Here is a 23,529-nt window from a genome sequence, read left to right as displayed (position 1 = left end):
ACTGGTCTAGAAGGAGCCCAGTTCAGCTACAGAATGGAGAGGTGGGTGGGATGGGGGGAGAGCAAGTAAAATATCTGCTCAGATCTTTTGCTCACTTTTTAATTGGGTTTTTTTTGTTTTCTTACTGTTGTGGGTTTTTTTTTTTTTTTTTAATGTTTATATATTGTGAGCAAGATGAGAGAGAATGGGGGAGGGGCAGAAGGAGAATCCCAAGTCAGCACAGAGTCCAACTTGGGGCTCGATCTCACAAAACATAAGATCAAGACCTGAGCCAAAATCAAGAGTCCAATGCTTAACCAACTGAACCATTCAGGCGTCCCCTTATTGTTGTGTTTTTGAGAGTTCTTTGTATATTCTGGAAACAAGCCCTTTATCAGCCATGTGTTTTGCAAACATTTTCTCCCAGTCTGTGGCTTGTAAGTTTTTAGAGCACCTGGTGATGGGGGAAACCGGCCCGATGTTGTTCCTCTAAAAAGCTTGATAACCTTGGGCCAGTCACCCAAACTCACTTACTTCACCGGCACAAAGGCCTAAGTCACGGGCTTCGTGTGATGACTGCAGACCATACGTGAATATCCATACACACGATCACACAGACACACACGTGCTTACGGTGTTCAGCAAGGGCAGGAATTCCTATGCCAGTGGTGCCTCCCAATTCCATTTCCCCGTAGGGGGCAGCCGCTGGCCAAACAGCAGGCCAAGAGGCTCAAGTGGGCAGTTGGGAAGTCAGAAGGAAAGCGGATACCCTGAGCCAAGGCATTCAACCTTTAAATGAGGGAAAATCTATGCCACATCCCACCCACAGCACCCAGGTGATCTTGAACATTTACTAAGGAAACTTAGGCTAAAATGGTCCTTTTGTCCCCCAAAAGCCGATGTTTAAAATTTATAGTTCTGGACTCGAGCCAGGAATCACATCCCCAATGATCAGCACTCATACCTGTGTGCTCCTCGCTAACCTGAGTTTCCTTACTTGCTCCCCCATGGGAAGCACCCAGGTGTCAACGCCGGACCCAGGAGAGTGAAAGTACGACTGGATGCTGCCACAGAAACTAAGTGTTTGATGGAAAAACACTGCATCAACCAAAAACCGTGTAAGGAGTTTTATTTAAAATAGAACAAGGATCCATCAGGGAAATGCTAATCGGGACCACAAAGAGATAGGACTTCGCCCCCACTAGGATGGCTATCGTCATAAACTCAGACAGTAACAAGAGTTGGCGAGGGTGTGGACAAACTGGTGGGAATATCAAATGGCTCAGCCACTGTGGCAAACAGCCTGGCAGGCCCTCAAACAAGTCAATACAGAGTTACAAGGGACCCAGCAAGTCCCCTCTTAGGTACATACACAAAGAAGGGCAACTTATTTCCACAAAAATCTGTCCACAAATGCTCACAGCAGCATTCCTCAGCCAGCCAGAAAGTGGGAACATCTTGAAGGTCCATCGAGTAATGAAATGGATATACAAAATGTGGTCTCTCCTAACAATGAAACACTACTCAGCCATAAAAAAGGAATCGATCACTCATAGACACTGCAATATGGATGAGCCATAACGTATGTTAAGTGAAAGAAGTCAGACGTTGGGGCGACTGGATGGCTCAGTCGGTTAAGCGTCCGACTTCAGCTCAGGTCATGATCTCTCGGTTCTTGAGTTCAAGTCGCACGCCAGGCTCTGTGCTGACAGCTCAGAGCCTGGAGCCTGCTTCAGATTCTGTGTCTCCCTCTCTCTCTCTGCGCCTCCCCCACTTGCACTCTGTCTCTCGGTGTCTCTCTTAAAAAAAGTAAACTTTAAAAAAAAAAAAAAAGAAAGAAACAAGTCAGACACAAAAAGCTACATATTAGGATTCCACTTCTATGAAATGTCCAGAGAAGGCGAATATAGAAACAGAAAGTAGATTCCTCCTTTACAAGGAAAGAAAAGGTAGTGGCTCAGCAGCGTACATTTATTGAGCACCTACTGGAAACTCCTGGCGTTACAAGTGCAGAGACAGACAAGACGCTCCATGCCTTGGGGAACTAGAATCTAGCCCCTTCTGGGGCAACCCTATGCAGTTACGCAGATTTTTGGAAGCAATTACAAAATGAAAGGTCATGCAAGGCCTTCCTCTCAAGAAAGGAAAAGGACACCCAACTCCTCCCTGGAGACAGCCTGACACACAAATGAGCTAAGCCATCAGAATAACTGGAAGTATATCCAGGCTGCCAACCTTAGACGTTACTAGGCTTGCCTCGACATCAAATTTCTCATCCAGCAGATCAGGAAAATATCAACCTCATGGGGTTGCTGGGTGGGTTAAGCGGGGACCTATCAGAGGCCTTGGCCCACAGTATGGGTTCATACATTTTCCTACCACCATCCCAATTGGTCAGGTTTTTTTGTTTTTAATGTTTTTAATGCTTATTATTGAGAGAGAGAGAGAGAGAGAGAGAGAGAGAGAGAGAGAGAGAGAGAGAGGAGGGGGAGAGAGAGTAGGGAGGATCCAAAGCGGGCTCTGCGCTGGCAGCAGAGAGCCTGACATGGGGCTCAAATTCGTGAATCGTGAGATGAGGACCTGAGCCAAAGTCGGACACTCAACCAACTGAGCCACCCAGGTGCTCCCCCCCAGGTGCCCCCCAATCGGTCATGTTGATGCCACAGTGAGATCCACGGTCTTCAGCCAACAGAGGAGTCGTGCTTCTGGTTTCACATCCTGGGACAGAACAACTACCAAATGAGGAAGAGGAACCACAATGCTCACAAGACCTTTCACTGCCTGTGAATTTAACATCTGTGAAAGAGGTAAAAGCTGACAGGGGCCCAGATGCTAGCAAGGCGGGGGCGTACAAGTCGGCGCAGCCTTCCTGGGGACCACTGCACCCAGAGCCCAGGACACGGCCTTTCCTTCCTCCCAGAAATTCTTCTAGCAATTCATCCTATAGAAATTACCAGGGATGTGCCTAAGAGTTAGCAATAAAAATATTCCCAGGATCAATGTTAGACATAGCAAACTAATAAGCTACATGATACCTAAAAATATAAAACGGATTAAAAAATTAAAAATAAAAGATAAAGGACAAAAGCTACAACCAGTTATGACAAAACAGAAGGCATATGCTCGGAAAGATTTCCACCATAGGAAATAACCTAAATTACCATCATCAAAAGAACAGGTGTCCTATCAGGGGCCCTTACCGAGTGAAACCTAAATGCAGTTAAAAGAAAGCCACTGATATCAATATGGATGCCCAACAAGAGACTGTATGCTAATTAAAGATGCAAGTCTTCACAGTGTTAGAAAATGCATGGGAGTAATTATCAAAGTGACATCCTGGCTTCCCTAGGGAGGAAGGCATATACGTGAGGACTTAGCTATATGCACTCTCTTCTTAAAAACCAAGATCCAAAGCAAATATTATGATTTGTCTAAGTTGGATAGGAGGCTATAGTCATTTCCAGTGGCTGCTGAAACAAATTAACCACAATCTCAGGGAGTTAAGACAACACACATGATCTTACTGCTTTGCAGGTGAGCAGAATGGGTCTCCCTGGGCTAAAATCCAGGCGTCAGGAAGGCTCCCTTCCTTCCAAGGGCTCTACGGGAGAATCTGTTCCTGTGCCTTTTCCAGCTTCTGGAGGCGGCTTGCATCCCTTGGCTTGTGGACCCCTTCCAACTTCAAAGCCACTCATTTCACCTCTCTGCCCTCTGCTCTGTCATCACATCTCCTTCTCAGACACTGACCCTCCTCCCTCTTTCACTGATAACCACTGTGATACCACCACCACCCCCCCATAATCCAGAATAATCTCCCCGTCTCAAGATCCTTAAATTAATCACATCTGTAGAGAGCCTTTTGCCATAGAGGAGAACCTAGTCACCAATTCTAGAGATTACGATGGGAACATCTTGGGCCGGGGACTTTGTTCTGCTTGCCAGAGTGCACCGAGATAATAATCACCACCCCCACCATCACCAGTGATGGTGTTATTGAGTGCTCTGGTATACTTGTGAGGCACTATCCCAAAGTGTGCAACGTGTTCACCTAATCCCCATGAGAATCCCGGATCTAAGGAAGGCACTACTGTGATCCCACTCTATAGATGGGTACAACGGGAGGCTAACTTGTCCGTGGTCACCAACATTTTAAGTGACAGGGCCAAGATTTGAACCCAGGCTGTCAGGCCTTAAGAGGACAGCTTATAACAAGAAGTGGTCCCATGGGGTGCCCGAGTGGCTCAGTCGGTTAAGCATCCAACTTCCTCTCAGGTCATGATCTCACAGTTTGTGAGTTTGAGCCCCACATGGGGCTCTGTGCTGATAGCTCAGAGCCTGGAGCCTGTTTCAGATTCTCGGTCTCCCTCTCTCTCTGCCCCTCCCCTGCTCACTCCCTGTCTCTCTGTCTCTCTGAAAAATAAACATTAAAAAAAATTTTTTTAAGTGGTCCCAATGTAGCACTAAATGGAAAAGGCACGGTGCTAGAATATTGCGTTTTATAAAAATCATCTATGTCTTGCAAAAACAAACGAACAAAACAAACAGAAGTGTGTAGACCAACTTTTAACACACATGCCTCTGGTCAAGGGGGAAGGGGCTGTTACCCTCACCCAGTTATCGTTAAAAATATTTCTGCTGGGGGGCCTGTGTGGTTCAGTCAGTTAAGCACCCGACGCTTGGCTTCAGCTCAGGTCATGATCTCACTGCTGCGGGTTCGAGTTCCACATTGGGCTCTGCGCTGGCAGTATGGAGCCTGCTTAGAATTCTCTTTCTCCCTCTCTCTCTGCCCCTCCCCCCCCAATAAATAAACTTTAAAAAACATGTTTTTGCTAATGAATACATGTTACTTCTTCAAGGAAAACGAAGTCAGAATTAATCAGGGCAAACGCAGGTCAGAGGAGATCAGCTCAGAGCTGTCTTCAATAGGGAACTGGCCGTTCACGCTTGGCCACCCCTGTTTGGGTCCTTCTTAGCTCCCCAGGGACACAGGCCCTCCTCCAGCCAGGCCCCAGGCCCTCACCCGCAGAGGCTGACATCACACCCCACCCCCACCATGAGCCCCACAGGGCCTTCTCTTCCTGTCTCTCTCCCGCTGTGCAGACACTAACTTTGCCAGTCTCCCTTCTACAAATTACAAAGTGCCATGTTCTCCCTCCTCGAAACAGAATCCTTCACACACTAGACACCTCACCCCGGCCCCCAAGCCCACTCCCGCCCTTGGCTGTGCAGCTTGGGTCAGATGAAAGCTTCTTCCGGCAATGCTGGAACTGGCATCATCACTGTTGCTGTTTCCAAAACATCGTCACGGCCCTGTTGACACTCCTCTTCTCCAAGGGCAGGCTACACCAGCCTCCAAGGACAGAGGCAAGGGGCGGACACGCTGGCCTGCCCAAGGCTCGAACCCAAGGGACCTTAACCCTAAAAGGCCGCCTGCGTGTAGGGGCCACACCACAGCCCCTCGAATACTTCGCGAAACACACAAATGCAGGCACTGACAAGCCATCAGGGCAGCATGAGCACGAGGCACCCCGGTCAAGTACAGACCAGGCGATTACATGCATTTACAAATTTAATCCTTGCACAGAACCCACCGGCAAACTCTGCCATCATCCCAGCTCTCACTCGAGAAGGCTGAGGCACAAGGGGGCCTGGGGTGCTTCGGGTCACGCTGCCAATAAGCTCAGGGCTGTGTATATGGTTCAAAAGGAAGTTGTCACAGAGATGCTCTACCTTAACCCCAGATACTGCCATCTCTGGGGAGAAAAGGGGGAGCACAGACTGCAGGGGGGGCATCGAGGTCCTTTCCCTCATGTGTCCACTGGTCACCCCGGGCGAGGTGCTGGGGATCCCACACTGGAAAGCTGAACGGACCTGCCCCTGCCTCCCCGCTCCAAGTCAAGCATTGCTGGGCGGCAGGAAAAGCCACCACCAGGATTTCTAGCTTCGAATGCAAACTGCATAGCACTTCAGTCTCTTGCAAGACAAAACAAGACCTGTCACTTTGCTACCCTGCTATGTGACAATGCACGCTTATCTCTAAGATCCACTGGGTGGCAGGCGGTGGGGAGGAGTTTCTTCCTAAAAGCAATCACTGAGGGATCGCTCTTAACAGCTCCCTCCCTAGACATCCACAAGAGATCTGATTTGCACCAACTATTCAGGAGACTCTAATGACACAAAGTGGGGTACACACCCACCCCAGGGCTTACAGAGATGCAAGGGACAGACGCTCCCTGCACCCGGCTCCCTGGCTTCTCTCAGGGGGATGTGTCCACACTCCAGCTGCGTCTCCTGTCCTCACCAGCAGCCCCAGATGGAGCTCTGAGCTGGGACACCAAGTTTCCCAAGAGCCGGATGAAAAAGACCCATGTCCACACCCCACAGCCTTGGGAGCACCCAAGGGACCAACCACAACTAACTCGACATGCACAGCGTCCTTCAAAGGGGAGGCTTGGTTGCTGGGAGGAGAGAATTCAGGGTATATACTTGCAAGAGACAGGAGAGAAGCCTGAGCGGTAGTAACAAGAGCAAACCTTCCCAGGTACCTAAGTGGTTTCCTACAGGAGCACATCTGACCCTCCTAACAACTCTTTAAGGCAGGCACTACCATTCTTCCCATTTTACAGATGAGGAAACAGAAGCACAGTTAAGTCTCTTGCCCAAGGCCACAGAGCTAAAAAGCCATGGACTCTGGATTCAAACTCAAGCAGGCTGGTGCCACAGTACACACAATTATCCAAGACCAATGGCCAAGACGAATGTAGCCAGGAAGAAAGAGGACGGTTGAAGGAAAGCCATGGCCCCTCAATTCCTTCACGGCCAACTGCACCTTGCCCAGAATACCTGCGGCCAGATGGACACCTCAGTGGCCGTGCTCACCCCACTGCCATTCAGTCCCCTTTTAAAGGGAAGTGCATTTGTGGGGCGCCTGGGTGGCTCAGTCGGTTAAGCGCCCGGGTTCGGCTCAGGTCATATCTCACAGTTCTTGAGTTCGAGACCCGTGCCGGTCTCTGTGCTGACAGCTCAGAGCTTGGAGCCTGTAAAGGATTCTGTGTCTCCCTCTCTCTCTGCCCCTCCCCAGCTCACGCTCTGTCTCTGTCAAGAATAAATAGACTTAAAAAAAAAATTTAAAGGGGAGCGTATTCGTTTGCTAGGGCTGCCGTAACAAAGGACCACAGACCGGGTGGCCTAAACAGAAATGTACTGCCTCACAGTTGTGGAGGCTGGAAACCCCAGACCACCGGGTGGGCAGGGTTGGTACCTGAGGGCTGGGGGGAGATGATCTGTTCCATGCCTCTCCCCCATCTTCCGGCACTGCCGGCCACCTTGGTGGTCCCCTACTTGTCAAGGCCGCACTCCCACCCCTGCGCCCCTCATCGCGGGACCTTCTCTCCTTGTGTGTCTCCTCCAGAACATGGTTATATTGGATGAGGGCCCCACCGGACACCAGCATGACCTCACCTTAATACGTCTACAAAGATCCAATTTCCAAATAAGCTCACGGTCTGAGGCACAGGGGGTTAGGGCTTTGATACAGGAAATTGGGGGGGAGGTCACAACTCAACCCATTACAGGGACCCACCCCTGCCCGTAAGTCCTGAAGCTTCCAGACTATGCCCCCCACCAGGAGAGGCCAACTACCAAACCAAAGAGGGGACGCTGGCTTCGAAATAGCCAATCCCCATGCACTGGCTCAAGAAGACCCAGCCGGGGCGCCTGGGTGGCGCAGTCGGTTAAGCGTCCGACTTCAGCCAGGTCGCGATCTCGCGGTCTGTGAGCTCGAGCCCCACGTCAGGCTCTGGGCTGATGGCTCGGAGCCTGGAGCCTGTTTCCGATTCTGTGTCTCCCTCTCTCTCTGCCCCTCCCCCGTTCATGCTCTGTCTCTCTCTGTCCCAAAACTAAATAAAAAACGTTGAAAAAAAAAAATTAAAAAAAAAAAAAAAAAAGAAGACCCAGCCAATCACAGGCCTCCCTCAGGAGTCCACTCTTGGGAGGCTGGGAAACCACAGGCTTCACGGAGGAGGCCGCCCAGGGAGTGAGGAGGGAGAACGGCTTTGCTGGGAAGGACCCAGCCATGGCTGCGGGGAAGCTTAACAGAGGCGAGGAGGCCCGACCATGGAGAGAAGCCACTGCCTGCGGCTCTTGTCAGACAGATGGCAGAGTCCTCAGTGCCACCATCCCCCCTTCCCATGAGGCCCACTTACCGGGTAAAGTTGTCTATTTTCTTGGATTCCTACAAGAACTCCACCTGCCCCCCCCCCACCCCCACCAAGTCCCTACAATCATTCTGTTCTCTAGCCATCAGTTGGGTTCCTACAGCCACCTCTGCCCCCTCCACAATTAGGGGCCACGAAGAGCCCGGAAGATGCCTACCAAACCCACTTCTCATTCTGAACGGCACACAGGCTGGTCACATTTCCCAGCAACCTTTGCAGCATGTCACATGCCAATTCCTTGTCAGTAGAAGTTGGGAACCTTCCACCTTGCAGGCCCAGGCCATAAACACCTCTTAAGGCATCCTCCACTCTCCCTCTTCCCCCACATGCTGGCTGGACACAGAGGATCCTGAGGCAGCCTCAGATGTCTTAGAGGGTACCTAACCACCCCACAGCAGAGCCCCACCCCCCAATCCCACTGTTTCAGGACTTGGTGAGAAACTTGTATGAAGACATCTTTTGTCGCTGCCCTTTGCCCCTGACGAACACAGAAGCTTTGCTGCGGTGTCCTCTGCCCGGACTGCTCTCCCCACAGAGCCTCCCATGGCTCCCTCCTGCTCACCCATCAAGTCCAGGCCAAGTATCACCTCCACAGAGAGGCTTCCCCGAGATCTACTCTACTAAAATAGTGTTCTTCCCTGGCTACTCTGTCACAGTGCCTGGATTCTTACCTTCCTAGCATCCATCACAATCCCAAATGCTTGAATGATTAGTTTGGCTTTTTCTGTCCTAGGAAACTGTAAGTTGCTTTATGGATCTCTGTGGCCCTATTCGACACTTTATTCCCAGTGACAAGTCTAACACCAAACACACACTCAGTCCTTTGAGTATTTGCTAAAATCAACAAAGGAACAAATTCTAAGAACAAGTAATCGTTATCCAGGACAGAAAACAACCCATGAACAACCACAGAAATCAATTCCTCAACCGTCCAGCAGCCAAGCAAGTCTGAATCAAGGTCAAGAATAAAAAGGTCAGTTCTGTTTTTCGTACCAGCGGTCTCTGTCATGGAGAGTATATACGCCAGAAGGCGATCAGGAAGGAAAATCACTGTATAAATGGAAGTTCTAATATTTATCTCATCCTTTCTCCAGTACCATTTCCCTTTATGTTTGATGAGGACAATGACAAGGACCATGACAAGGATGCCAAGAGCAGCCAATACTTGAGAACCTGCCTCTGCTGTGCTCAGCAGTGTCGAGAGCACTGCCCCTGTATTACTTCAGTGAAGGCTCCCAGAAGTCTGATGCAAGGCATTCTTTCATTACCTGTTTTTACAGGTGAGGAAACGGAGGCACAAAGAGGTGACAAGTGGCCCAAGATCACACCCCAATGAGGTGGCAGGGCTGGGAGGAGATCCAGGCACTCAGACTCTCAAGTCCCTGCTATCGTGAACCATAACCACACATCTAAACCAACAAATAAATAAGTTTACAGACACAGAGGGCATTGGCTGAATCTCCTTTCTGATGGGATGTTTGACTGAAGGAGTGTGGGGGCCGCTTTCAGACAATGCATTTCTTTGCAGGCGGGGATGATGCCGGTACAAAAACAACCACTTCTCCACCGTTTCAAAAACATTTCGATAACAGCTTTCAAAAATAATCATTTTTTTAATGGCTTCGAAGCCCCAAGATGGATTTCAGAACTAGCGGGGATAAGAACCACGCTGTTTCAATGGCCCTGGCTCTGTCAGCAGCTGTCCACACTGTGTGGTCTCTTGGCACGCCTGTCTCCCTGCTAACCAGGGCACTTCAAGAGCCCTCCTCCTCCTGGCATCTCCAGCACCCAGCCAAGCGTGTCCTCTGCACACATAAGGAATGGACGCATTTCCCTCCCATTGTAAAAATGAAAACTTGAGTCGAACTGCTGTTCTTGGGTCCCCAGCAACGTGCTTCTCCATCACACACAGAACTGAAACATCAGAGATCACCCAGGAAGAGAAAGGAACACAGCAGGAAGAAGATATGAGACTCTGAAGGCAGACAGCATGAATACAAGTTAGAGCTCTGCCCGTTCGTGGCTGTGTGGCCTTGGGCACGTCACCTAGTCTCCACAGGACTCCGTGCCCTCATAAACAGAGCTTCCCGGGGTCACTGTGAAGAATTAACGAGCTGTTGTACGTGATGTGCTTACACAGGCACCAGTACACAGACAGCACTCGTTAGAGGCGGCTCCCGTCATCGACAACGTCATCGTCATCGCCAGGCGGCCACGCCAAGGACCCAAACCAGGGAAACAGAACAGCTCCTATTTTTGAGAATCCCTCATTCACCAGCAGTCATAACTTGCCAAAAATAAGCAGATGGAGAAGACATGCGTGCAAACTTCAGGACAGGAGCCTATTCAGTAGAGATGGCCATGGTCCACACCCTCCAAGGCGGCCCATCGCCCCACCAACCCTATCCAGACTCCACAAACAGGTGGCCCTGCGTCAGCTCCCAAGGCACATTCCAGGCCCCCCAAATGCAGAAGATGTAGCAGGGCCCTAAAGGGTGAACTCAGAAAGGCCCCCGAGTGGGCTCCTTTCTAGCTGGAGACTCAGCTGATGCCCCTGGAAGTGAAGAAAACGCACACACAGCATCTCCCAGCTGGCCCATGGGCTCCCTCCCTATATTCCAAGGCTCTCCAGGAGGCCAGGGTTGGAAGGAAGCCCGGTCAGCATCTTACCATCACCCTTGGAAAGTAAAAGGGAAACTGACAGCCAAGAGGTGAGTGGCTTAAGATCTAGTCTTCTCTAGAAGCCAGGGCTTGGGGGCATTGGCAGGGGAGGCACGCCTGGGTGGCTCAGTGTGTTAAGCATCTGACTTTAGCTCAAGTCATGATCTCGTGGTTTGTGGTTCAAGCCCCGTGTCGGACTCTGTGCTGCCAGCTCAGAGCCTGGAGTCTGCTTTGGATTCTGTGTCTCCCTCTCTTTGCCTCTCCCCCCACTCATGCTCTGTCTCTTTCTCTCAAAAATAAATATCAAAAAAATTTTTTAAATACTTTAAAAAAAAAAAAAGAAGCCAGTGCTTGGGACTCCCTACCAGTTTCTTTTTTCTTTTATTGTGTTCCATTTCAATTATGCAATATTTCCCACGTATTAAAAAAGCACACTGGGGCACCTGGGTGGCTCAGTCGGTTAAGCATCCAACTTCAGCTCAGCTCATGATCTCACAGTTTGTGAATTCGAGCCCCGCATCAGGCTCTCTGCTGTCAGCACAGAGCCTGCTTTGGATCCTCTCTCTCCCTCTCTCTCTGTACCTCCCCCACTCACACTTTCTCAAATATAAACATTAAAATCTATTTTTTTTAAAGTACATTAAATAAAGTCCACTTAATTCTTGCCTATCTTAAAACTCATGTAATTCATATTAAATAGGATCTATCACCTCATTTTGACAGACAGGTAAACTGAGGCACAGAGTGGCTCAGATCACATACTTAGCAGGTGGCAGAGCAGGGACTTGAGCTACAGGTCTGGATCCGGAGTCCAGATGTACTCACGGTGGCCTGGCTCCAAGGTGGACAGCCACTACCAGCTCCTTTCCACCCTGGACATGCATGCCACCGCTCCTCAAGAGGGGAGTCCCCATTCCTTGAATTGGAGTTGGCCTTGGTGACCTAAGCTGGTGCGAGTGATGCTCTGGGACTCCTGACGCTAAGCAGCTTCTGCCTGGGACTCTTGGAACACACCCTCTGGGGGGATGCCAGGCACCATGTAAGCCCAACTGCTCTGGGTCCAGCAGCGATAGGCACTCATTTATCCCAACTTCCATTTATCCGCATCTTTCCAGCCATCACCACCAAGGCCCCAGACATGGGAGTGAAGATTCTGGAAACTTCCAGACCAAGTGACATACCACTTGAATATCACCAAATGACCTCAGTCCAGGTCACAAAGAATAGAGTCACCCAGCTGAGCCCTGCCCAAATCTCTGACCCACAAACCTACTCGCTCATATTCAATGCCACCTGCTGATCCTGCTTCAGAACAGCCATCTTGCAGGCCACCCAGCAATTCTCTCCTCTAAGTCACCACCCAAGAAGCTCCTCTGGGAGAGGCCTCCACCTATTCCCCCTCCTCTACACCCAGACCAGTAAGAACCCTCCTTCCTCACAGGGTACCCAGCCTAGACCCTCACTGTGGTACTGATCACACGATCCTGCACTGGCCAGTTGCTAAGTCTGCTCCCCACCAGGGCAGGGGATCCATCCTTCCTCTTCTCCCCCCGCAGCCCAGAACCCAAGAGGTTATGGACACCAATATCATTCCCTTTCTAGACGTAAGAGAATTTAATTTTGGAAAGCAGATGTAACTTGCCCATGGTCACGCAGCAAAGCCTCTCAAACGGTGCTGGAAGTCAAAGCCCAAGCTGCTTGTTCCTAATGAAACACTGTTAGCTCCATGAGGATTAGAATCTAGTTACAGCCATGTCTTCAGTACCTAGGACAGTGCCTGGCAGAGAAGACACTGAAATACAGAACAAAGGAAGGTTAGGTGGTCGTCTCTGGAGCAGCATACACCAAACCTGGCTGGTTACCAGGACCACCTGTGGTGGGGTTCTTTTAATGTTTATTTATTTTGAGAGAGAGAAAGAGAGCAGGAGCAGGGGAGAGGCGGCGAGAATATCCCGAGCAGGCTCCACAGAGCACAGAGCCCAATGCGGGGCCTGAACCCACAAACTGTGAGATCATGACCTGAGCCAAGACCAAGAGTTAGACGCTTAACCGACTGAGCCACCCAGGTGCCCCTGGGGAGCTTATTAAAATACTGAGCCCCAACCTACCTAGTGAATGATAGTCATCCTCAGCCTCTCCAGGGAGAGGGCAGAAGGGCGTTTAGTTAACAGAAGGAACACCTACAGACGTGGATTTCAGGTGCCAAAATCTGGTCTCGTGCCCCTTAGAATGAGCTTCCCAAGAATGTTCCAGTAGGTTGTACTTTTAATTTTTTTTTTTTCAACGTTTTTTATTTAGTTTTGGGACAGAGAGAGACAGAGCATGAACGGGGGAGGGGCAGAGAGAGAGGGAGACACAGAATCGGAAACAGGCTCCAGGCTCCGAGCCATCAGCCCAGAGCCTGACGCGGGGCTCGAACTCACGGACCGCGAGATCGTGACCTGGCTGAAGTCGGACGCTTAACTGACTGCGCCACCCAGGCGCCCCTAGGTTGTACTTTTAAAAGCCTCCCACGCTCAGTCAGTTGAACGTCCAACTTTGGCTCAGATCATAATCTCATGGTTTGTGGGTTCGAGCCCCACAAAGGGCTCTGTGCTGACACCTCGGAGCCTGGAGCCTGCTTCAGATTCTGTGCCTCCCTCTCTCTGCCTCTTCACCCACTGCACTCTGTCTCTCTCAGAAATAAATAATAAACATCAAAAAAAAAAAAACATTTAAAAAAAACCCCTGTGGATTTCTAATGATCAGCCGGGCTTGGGACCCACTGTCCACTCTCAGTATGGCACCCTGCATTTACCATCAGTGCCCGTTGCACACTCCCCAGGTCCCCACCTCCACCCCAGCTGCACCAGGTTTCTGGGCCACTTGGGAGGTGGAGTGTGGCCAAATGCAAGCAAAACTGGGGGGAAAGTCAGCTGCTTAAACACACGGGTGTTTTCACAACAGGGCTCAGGTTCTGTGACACCGGAGACATACCTGGCTACGAAGCCAGGAGAAAATTTTTGGAAAGCTGTTTAATCGAACTCACGGTAAGAGCCATCGAATGAAGAGCTATGCCAAGCTAGCAGAGGTGACCTGTGAATGGCCAAGTTCAGAACCCCACTGAGGTACAGATCAAGGCTTGGGAACAGGTACCGTCCTACCTCATGGGCTTTTGTTGGGTGCTGCCAAACTCCCCCCGAAGGAAGTCATCCTTCAGATATACCCTCTAAGAATAAAAGGAGCAAAGACAGCCCCCACACACCACTGCCGGGAATGTAACAGGCTGCAGCCACCTTGCAAACAGTCCGGCGGCTCCTAAAATGGCTACACAGAGTCACCACCACAGGACCCAACAACTATGCTCCTAGGCACAGACCCAAGAGGAATGAAGACACACACCCTCACAAGAACTTGTACACGGACGTTCCTGACACGAGTCACTGCAGCCATGAAGTGGGGACGGCCCAAAGGTCCATCAATGAGTGAACAAATTGTGGAAAATCCACACGAGGGATTATTATTCAACCGGACAAAGGAATGAAGCACAGACACGCTACAACGTGGATGAACCTCAGGGTCGTCATGCTAAGGGAATGAAGCCAGACACAGAAGGCTTCATATTCTAGAATTGCACTTACAGGAAGTGCCCCCGACAGGGAAATCAACGGAGACGGGAAGGAGACTCGCAGTTGCTTATGGCAAGGGAAGAGGGTGAGGGCGATAGGGAACAGGTTTTCCTTTCGAGGTGACCTCAAAGGTTCGAAACATGGTTGGTTGTGCAGACGCATGAATACACTAAAAACCACTTCACTGTTCGTTTTGAATGGGTGAATTGTATGGTATGTGAATTATCTCAATAGAGTTTTTGCATAAAAAGGAGAAAAAAGAAGAAAAAAAGAAAAAAAAGAAAAAGGAAAAAAGAAAAGAAAAAGAAAAAAAGAAAAATTTGCAGCAGCTGATAACAAAAAACTTGAAATCACCCAACTGTCCATCTGAGGTGGGCGGGGGGCGGGCGGGGGGGGGGGGGGGGGGTGGTCAGACCATTTCACGCAGCCAGATGTTATGAGGCTGTGAAAGCAGCAGGTAGACCAGTGGGATGATCAGAACCCACCTCCAAATGATCATTAAATTAAAAAAAGAAATCTGAGGGTGCTTGGGTGGCTCAGTTAGTTAAGTATCCAACTTCCACTCAGGTCACGATCTCGCGGTTCGTGGGTTCCAGTCCCGCGTCGGTGGTGTGCTGACAGCTTGGAGCCTGGAGCCTGCTTTAGATTCTGTCTTTCTCTCTCTCTGCCCCTCCCCAGCTCACACTGTCTCTCTCTCTCTCTCTCTCTCAAAAATAAACTTTAAAACATTAAAAAAAAATTAAATTAAAAAAAAAAGAAAGAAATCAAAGTGCAGAAGTTTAAGTAGTAAGGACCCATTCCTGGAAAAAAACATGACCCACGCATTTCACAAGCATAGAATACTCTAGAAGACAAAAGAACTTCTTGGTAATGAGCTTGACCACCCCGGGGGCACAGAGTGGGACTGGGGAGGAGAGACATTTATTTATGAATTGTTTGATTTTTTCCAAGCATATTTTAATTTTTCAATTGACATTAAAAAAAAAAAAAAAGAGTCCATACAAAAAAATGCCAATTAAAGCAAGTCTCTGCAACTGAAAATTGCTTAAGTCTCCTTACTCCGTTTGTTGACAACAGCCTTAGAAGCTTTAGGAACTGAGCCAATTGCCCAATCTGAGGCGGGTGGGGAACGAAGACACCACCTCCCAGGACTGGAGCTTCATTTAAAAGCTCCAGAATATTCTGACACGCTCTGTCCCCGCGGAGCGAAGAGCGAAGGCCTCTCGTTCTGTGGTTCATAGTAAAACAAAACAGGCCTATCTGCCTACCAAGCCAGGATTCCTGCAGTTCTCTCACTTGGTCCTTACGAAGGCAGAGCAGGGCAGGGCGCTTGACCGGCAACAGAAACCAAAAGGTCCCCGATGCGGTCAGGCAGGGAGCACACCCCCGCCAGCCCAGGTGAGCCATCTGAATGTCATTTCCAAGTTGGCCCCTGGGGCCTCCGTTCCTCCCCTCCCCCCCCACCACGATTCTCTGGCTCAACTTCCCCCACCTACTCTAAACCCCAACAGATACTCAGTCAGAACGGCCACGCTTCCATTTCCAGAAGAATAAGACACCAAACCAACAACAAGCACAAGAGCAAGTGAAGGCAGGAGGGGCTACTCACAGAAGCCTTCAATCTTGTCAGCCGTCTTGCTCCAGGCCACCTGCCGCGTCTCCATGATCACCTGGACAGTCCTCCGCTCGGGGGTAGACTTACGAAAGCTGAACACGGTCATCACCGTGCCCAGCTCCAGGGTTCTCTTGATCTGACTCTTCTCATATTCAGGAAGGGTGTCCATGTTGACCATGGCGGTCATTTTTGGCAGAGGACGCGGTGGGAGGCGTGAGGGAACAGGACGCTGGAAAGGCAGAATAAAGGAGTAAATTGGGTTTGGGGAGGAGGAATTCGTTAACTAACGGCCAAAATCCTGTCTCACGCCCAACAGGAGGGGTTTTGGAAGATTCTCCAGGCGGGGAATCGTGGACCACTCAGCGCAGACAGGACGCACAGAGGTTGAAATACACGTGGAGGTGTGGGAGGAGCCCCTCTGACCTCAATGACTCAGCTGTCATCCCGACTTTGAATAACCAAATCACTCCAGCCTGGCAGGGAACCCGGCCCTCCCACACTCTTCCAGGCTGTAGAGTATTTGAATAGCCAAAGCAGTCCAGGCTGGCTCCACTCCCCGCCCCCGGCATCCTCTTCTCTTCTGCCTAGATTTCCCTCCCCATCTAAGTGAACTTGAGAAGAGAAAAAAATACTATTAACTAAACCACTTCAAGAATGCGTCTGTGGAGACCTCTGCACGGAAACGGAGCCACAAAGACAGAAAACATCGGGGCCCAGCAGCCTCAAGTTCAAAGTTCAAGTCCTGGTGGGGCTTTCGGCCGACCGTGTGGCCTGGGCAGGCTGCACGACCTCTGAAAGCCTCGGTCGCATCCCTTCTAAAATGGGGTCGTGGGGACAGTGAGGAAAGCCTTCACTGCGATGCCACCAGCAGGACACTGGCCTTCTGCTCAGCACGCAGGTGTTCTCGAACAGCACTGATGCCCCCGCAGAGAAAGGTGCTGGGCCCCAAATCCTGGAACCAGCTGGGTCTGGTGGCATTCACACCTGTGTCCAATCCGTCAACAGATGCAATTCATCTTCCCCAGTCACGGGCTCCTCCCAGGATCTCACACCTGGATTATTCTAATCGCCCACCTGGTCTCCCCCTTCTGCCCCAGCCCCCTCCAGTCCAGTCCAGACCAGTAGCTAGAGGCCCTGTTTCCAACAACATGAAATCATGTCACCCCCTCTGAGCAGCCGGCTGCAGTCACGCCATGACCCCTCACTCTGCAGAGGGGAGTCAGATAGAAGGCTCTCTAGGGGCAGACCCTCCCCAAGCCTATGCTGTACTTCCACACTTGTGAAGGGGGAGACGTAACAGAATCTCGGAGAAGTTCTTGGATTAAACCAGGTAGAGAGAGAGATCTTGGAGCCCTTACAACAATGACACAAGTCAATGCTCCCCAGATTTTGCTATCGCTACGACCGCCATCAATTTTTCCATGCATCTTCATTATTCACCACCCACCCCCCCTCCACCCACCCCCCCCCCCCCCACCCCTGCCCCAAATCCCACAGGATCAGGAGCCCACAGCTGTTACTCTGTAGAGAGGCAAGTGTTCAGCCAGGGCCATGCGGGCCTTCCGGAGGCCTCCTGCCAAGCCACTCAAAATCAGGGCCTCCGTTCCCTCATCTTAAAATGGAGGTAATACCAGCCTCAAGGGGCACTGGAAGGACTGGAAGCTACGATGTATGTACAGCCCCCAGCACTTAGCAGGGCCTCATAATATTCACCAGTCAGCTGTTCAACATGTGGAGTGTCAACTCTATGCCAGGAACTGAGCTGGGGACTGGCATGCAAATGAGGCGGGGGGCAGTGGGGAGAGGCCCAGGCCTTGCCCTCTGCCCCCTTCTTCCCTCCAGCTCACGCCCATAGCCAAAGGCAGCTCCACAGGTATCTGGCAGCTGGAGATCAACTCATGAATTACACCTGCTCTCTGCCCACTTAGAAGCAGACCTGTCAGCTCAACCCCTACTTAGGACAGAGAAAGCTTCTGGGAGAGGAAGGGATCTGAATCCAATCTTCTCAAAAGGTAAAGCAGAAGGGAATAGTGTTCTCATCAGAGGAACAGCCTTAGGCAAAGGCCCATCAGCAAGACAAGTGGGCCACAAACTCCGCCCAAAATGAGCCTCCTGCCCCATCACCCTGTAAGCCATGAGGGGGGACAGGGAGACCAGGTGCCTGGGGCCAGTCTCGTCCTGGTAAACCAGCTCTTTATTGGCTTTTTCCCAAGTCCCAGCACCTGCTATACCTGGTTTATCTCATTTATCTCAAGGAGAAATACCAGAGGTGAAAACACAAGTCCTGAGAGGGGAAATTACATAATCAAGGTCACACACACAAATGTGGCAGCACCAAGGGCAGAACCCTGGTCTGAATCCCACACCCTGACTCTGTTAGTACCCGTCTTGTGGAACTCAGAATCCCATGGCAGAATCTGGCTAGAAACAAGCTAATTTGGTAGCCCCTCATCCCTCTCAAGTTAAAGGACTTGTCCAAGGTCACACAGCTAGAAAGTGGCAGCAGCAGGATTTGCACCTGATCCCAGCTCTCACCATGCTGACCACCCTCAGCCATGCGCCTCTGGAGCTCCCTCCCAGGGCTCCAGGTCACCATGCGGCAAAGCATAAATAGGAAACACACCCCTTCCCACCTCCACCTCTGATTACACCTGCCGGCCAGGAGCCACCAGGGCCCTCAGTTTTTTTCTGACTCTGGCTCTGAGAAGGGCTTGGACTTAAACATTCCCGGATTCTGGTCACTTCCAGCTCGGAAGCCCAGTGGACTGGCACAACTGTAAACATCAAGTCTCCCCTGTTGCCTCTTGCCAGGAACTGGAAACAGGCCCTTATGGCCACAATATCCTTGGACTCAACCAACAAGACCCAGCCAGCTCCCGACTCAGGCTCCCAGAGTTTGATGCTTCAGCAGCTAAGGCAAGGGGGTCTCCCAGGCCTTCTCCCCAAAGGAAGGCACCAGACAGCAAGGACAATTCCCATTTTTCTTCTGCTTTCAAGAGAAAAAAAATGAAATAGCCTTGAAATCCCTTTTTCCTGTTTCTCATCCTCCCCGGGTAACTTTGCAAAAGGACTTACGGTGTCTGAGATTTAATAAGAGGTTTTGCCATTTCTACTTTCCACGTCCTTTCCATGCTTGAAATAAACTTCCGGGAGACAAGGACCCAGGACTAGGAAGCAGGGAAGTTTTCTTCTCTTCCCTGAGCTCAGAAGAAACGTTAGGCCCATAAAGGATTTCGTATAAAATCCCACAGGACAATTCTGTTGAGCTCTGCACACATTCCTGAGAGGCAGCTGCCCCTCTCCTGCAGCTGAAAGGAAGGAAGGTGATGCCGCACCTCACACCCACCCTGCAGAAACTCATTTTCACTGGAGGGGCGGCCACTGCACCTAAGTGTGAATGAGCTCAACTCTCTTTTTTTGAGGAGACAACCTGTGAGCATCTATTAAAACATAAAACATGCATACGCTTTGAGGAGCAGTCACCTGTGTGCAGAAGGAAACACAAAGATATTCGCAGAAGCATTATCTGTAACAGAAAAGAAAAAAAAAAAAAAAAAAAAGAACACAACTGGGAAGGAAGGAGGTCCCTTAAAGAAATAAGGAGACATGCACACCAAGGATTACTCAGTAACTATCAGAAACCATGGGGAAAATTTATAAGCAATTGGATCCAGAAAGATTCATGAAATAGATGGGGGGGGGGGGGGGAGTTGCAAACCAGTAAGCATCATAGAATTATTTTTTTTAAAGGCTGCCTGCTTATAAATCCAAGGAAAGTGGTTACTTTGCGGGGAAGAGGGGGTTCCCTGACTTTTTATTAACTTAAGTGGTAACATAAGGATGAGCTTTTTCTTGTGTTTTGCTGTTTTCCAAATTAAGAAGTGTTTTCAAATTTTCTTACCGGCCATTTTCCACCAACTGCACCCAGCCAAAGGGCTATTCGTGGGGTGCCCGTTTTGCCTCTTGCAGAGAAGCCTCAAGGGCTCAAGGTGGGGGGAGGGGGAAGGTGTGTAGGAGGGGGAGATAGAGGTGGGGTGGGGGGACGGGTTGGTGGGGGCGGCAGCAGCGGCACTAGGCAATTTCGGCATCAACGAAATCCTCAGGGAGTACTGTCCCCGCGCTGGTACACACCTTGGTAGCAGGCTAACTGCTGGGCCTGGCACGGGCTCCAAAATTGGTAAAGCCCTCTCTGCAGAAGCGTAGCTAAGGATAATGGCCAAGCCCCAGGCAGGGCCCTTAGCCAGAGGGTCAACCACGAGCCAGGCACCCTTTTCATAGACAGGCCTCAATTTTCCACAGCCCTGGAATGTACGTTTGGGCAGCCCCAGCATCCAGGATAAGGAAGTTCAGAGAGGTTCTTTAACGTGCCCAGGGTCACAGAGCTGGAACTCCAATTCAAATTAAGGTGATTAGCAAGGCCACCTCTTTCCTTGCGCCACGTCACCCCCCTCAGCCCGCCAGACTCTTTCCGCGTAGTTTAAGATCGGGGTGCTAGGAGAGCCCCTCCCCGTTCTCCGCAAGAATCCAGGCGCCAACCCCCCAGTCTAAATGAGACGCGGTTGCCCCTCGAATTCTTCCGCTATGGCGGTGATGACCTCGTTGGGATTCCAAAACATAACCAGGAAAACGCACAGATGAGCACACATAATTATGCACACACGCAGCTGTGGGGTGGGACAGGGAAACACGGATCCCCCCCAAACTCTCCCGGTTTCTCCTGGGTGAGGGCCGCGCCTTCCGTGGTATCGCGCCGCCAGCCACCCACCCACAGCCACCTGTGCAATACGGGGAAGTGCCTGGGGCCCGCCCGGCCGCCCGGACTCAGCGAGCCCCGGCCACAGACGCGGCCGGGAAGCGGCGCACGACCCCACGGCCACGGGAGCCTTGAACGCCAACGCCGGCGCGACCCTCCGACCGCCAGCCGCGCCGCATCCTCCGGGTTCCCATTCAAAGCCGGGGCGGTCCCCGGGCACCGACCGGCGAGGCGGCGCCGTTCCCGGTGAGGAAGTGGCCGGCGGCCAGGCCCCGACCCCCGCCCGCACTGCCCGGGCCCCGGGCACCGCGGGCTGCGGGGCCCCCCGACGGCACGCCCCGCTCCTGCCCGCCCCGGCGCCGGACTGTCCGGGCGCGCGCGTCCCCCCCGCCCCACCCCGCCCTCCCCGGGCCCCCGCGCGCGCTCCCGCCCGGCCCGGCCACTCACCTGGCCGAGCCCCGGCCGCGGGTCCCGGCTCCGGGCACTCCCTGCGGCGCGCGCCCTCCAACGCGGGCGCTGGTACTTCTGCTTCGGCCGCGGCCGCGCGCCACGTGACTCCTGGGGGCCGCCCCCCGCGCCCCGGCCCGCCCCCCGCGGCCTCCAGGCGGCCCTGCCCCGCCCGCCCCGGCCGCGCACCCGGACACCGACTCGGCGCCGGGGACCGTGCCTCCGCGGCCAGGGGAGAGGGAGCGAGCCGCCCCAGGCCCCCGGCGAGCCGGAGAGAGGGAGCTTGCAGGCGGCGGCGTAGCAGCATTTATGGAGCGCCTGCTGCATTCAGGTGTTCTCCGTGCGTTTCACGAACTCCTCTTAATTGCCTGGAGTGGGCTGTTCCCGGCCGAATTTGAAATCGTCACCGAGGCTGCGCTGGTGGCACAGCAAGCACCTCTTACTACCTTGGGCAAACCACTTAACTACACTCGGCCTCAGTCTCCCCATTTGTCAGACGGGATCAAAACAGTTTAAGAAACGTAGAACCGGAAATTGATCTCCCAATTTCCCAATGAGAAGATTTTTTTTAATGTTTTTTTTAACATTTTATTTATTTTTGAGACAGGGAGACACAGAGCACGAACAGGGGAGAGGCAGAGAGAGAGGGAGACACAGAATCTGAAACAGGCTCCAGGCTGTGAGCTGTCAGCACAGAGCCCGACGCGGGGCTCGAACTCACGGAGCGTGAGATCATGACCTGGGCCGAAGTCGGCCGCTTAACCGACTGAGCCACTCAGGCGCCCCATTTTAATGTTTATTTTTGAAAGACAGACAGTGAGCAGGGGAGGGGCAGAGAGAGAGGGAGACACAGAATCCGAAGCAGGCTTCAGGCTCCGAGCTGTCAGCACACAGCCCGACGCGGGGCTGGAACCCACAAACTGTGGGATCATGACCTGAGCCGAAGTCAACCTACTGAGCCACCCAGGTGCATCGAGAGTTTTTTTGGGTTTTTTTGTGTTTTTAATGGCTCACTCTGTAAACTAAGTGTATGGAAGACATAGTCAAATGCCTAATTACTGTATTTAGTTGATTAATTTAGCTGCACATGCCAATTTGCAGTCACAAACCGTATGATGTAACTTTTTTTTCTTTCTTTTTTTTTTTTTTTTTTTTAGAAATATGACTTTTCCATTCTTGGGTTTCGTGAAGCCATGTTATTCAAACTTTTCACGTGCATCTTTGACGCAAGTGTCTTCTTGGCGATTCCAGCCAGCTTTAGGGTCACCTACAGCCTTCTCAGAGCACATCAGTTTTACTCCTAAACTGTTGAGTTAGAGCATTTTGTGAACTTATGGATATTGCCCCGAGGGAACATGGTGTATCTGAAGTCACGGGTCACATTTACCGACTTCAGAAATCCATAGATTCATTTCCTTCCCTGCCCCATCTCAGGAATGTACCAATTACTGTTCACGGACAACTTACTGCAGTTTTCTAAAGAGATCTTTGAAAGACTTGTTATGACGTCAGCCACTTGGAATCATAGGGCCAATTTCCAAAAAATAACGGCTAACTCTAGGTTAAATTTCTTTGCCTTTTTTTTTTTTTTAAGTACTTCACCTTATATTTATTTCCATCAATCTTTTTGGCACTTGTATTTTGGTACCTGTTATGGAACGTACATGAGCTATCAGCACAAGTGCACGTATGTGCAATTTATTCTTACAAAATCTGCCTGTTATAGGGAAGCGTGTTCAAGCTCCTGCTGATGAAATGACTGCTGTGTGCAAGCAGCAGTTTTGGAGGCCACTCCTGGAGCCCTTGCTCCTAACCTCTGTCCAAACAGATGCTAATCCTGGCTGGAGCTTTCTCTGGTCCCCTGGGGTCAAGCAACGAAAGAACATGTAGTACATGCTTCGAGTCAAAGAACTCTCTTTTAACCTGATTTGTGCGCCTACGGTATCTTTGGGGTTCAGATACCCATGGTGTATGAGATGACGGTCATAGTAGATGGCAGGTTGCTTTTTCATATTTTTAATTGTCTGTCTTCTTCGTCTCATTGTTTACCTTCAGGCGAACAGGAATCCAGTGCAGGGGCGCCTGGGTGGCTCAGTCGGTTAAGCGTCTGACTTCATTCAGCTCAGGTCATGATTTCATGGTTTGTGCGTTTGAAACGTTAAAACAAATTTTTAAAGGAATCCAGTGCAATGAAGGGGAATCTCTGGAGCTTCTCACCTCTTTTTCTTAAACCTCAGCTTGTTTGTTCAA

General features: G+C 51.1%; 1 protein-coding gene across 2 annotated transcripts in view; it reads right to left on the bottom strand.

Annotated features, from left to right (window-relative positions):
- Window positions 1–21,360, bottom strand: part of PLCG2 (phospholipase C gamma 2) — a 156,476-nt gene extending 135,116 nt beyond the window's left edge. For both annotated transcript variants that reach the window (XM_042918264.1, XM_042918265.1), the window contains exons 1-2: window positions 21,280–21,360; window positions 16,074–16,308 (exon numbers count right to left, since the gene is read on the bottom strand). In XM_042918264.1, coding sequence (XP_042774198.1) covers window positions 16,074–16,266 — 193 coding nt within the window. In that variant the 5' untranslated portion in view covers window positions 16,267–16,308; window positions 21,280–21,360. The remainder of the gene's footprint in view (window positions 1–16,073; window positions 16,309–21,279) is intronic.
- Between the last annotated feature and the right edge of the window lie 2,169 nt (window positions 21,361–23,529).

The sequence above is a fragment of the Panthera leo genome, chromosome E2 (assembly GCF_018350215.1).
Source record: "Panthera leo isolate Ple1 chromosome E2, P.leo_Ple1_pat1.1, whole genome shotgun sequence".
NCBI classification, from domain to species: Eukaryota; Metazoa; Chordata; class Mammalia; order Carnivora; family Felidae; genus Panthera; species Panthera leo.
Note: the sequence above shows the minus strand (reverse complement) of the source record. Positions and strands in the feature narration are given on the sequence as shown.